The sequence below is a fragment of the Penaeus monodon genome, chromosome 24 (assembly GCF_015228065.2).
Source record: "Penaeus monodon isolate SGIC_2016 chromosome 24, NSTDA_Pmon_1, whole genome shotgun sequence".
NCBI classification, from domain to species: Eukaryota; Metazoa; Arthropoda; class Malacostraca; order Decapoda; family Penaeidae; genus Penaeus; species Penaeus monodon.
In genome coordinates, this window is record NC_051409.1 from 17,396,654 (window position 1) to 17,396,892 (window position 239).

Here is a 239-nt window from a genome sequence, read left to right on the forward strand (position 1 = left end):
CCGAAGCGATATAAATTCTAATAAGATACGTCATTTTCCCTTACCTGTATAACGTACGGAGTATTTGTGACGAAGAACGTGACGACGATTACGAAGGTCATCTTGAGCGTCTTCGTCTTGGCTTTGGGGAGCAGGCTGTTGGTCCGTCGGCTGTCGCTGTGCCCTCGCTGCCCGCCTCTGCCAGGGAGCGAGGAGGGGGAGCCTGTTAGTTCTCTGAGTGGGGAGTGGTTGGTTCCTAT

At 53.1% G+C, this 239-nt stretch overlaps 1 protein-coding gene across 1 annotated transcript in view; it reads right to left on the minus strand.

Moving 5' to 3' along the window:
• Positions 1–239, minus strand: part of LOC119588876 (cardioacceleratory peptide receptor-like) — a gene marked incomplete at its 5' end in the record, with an annotated part of 17,706 nt that overhangs the window by 6,206 nt on the left and 11,261 nt on the right. The window contains 1 exon segment of the mRNA XM_037937515.1: positions 45–177. Coding sequence (XP_037793443.1) covers positions 45–177 — 133 coding nt within the window.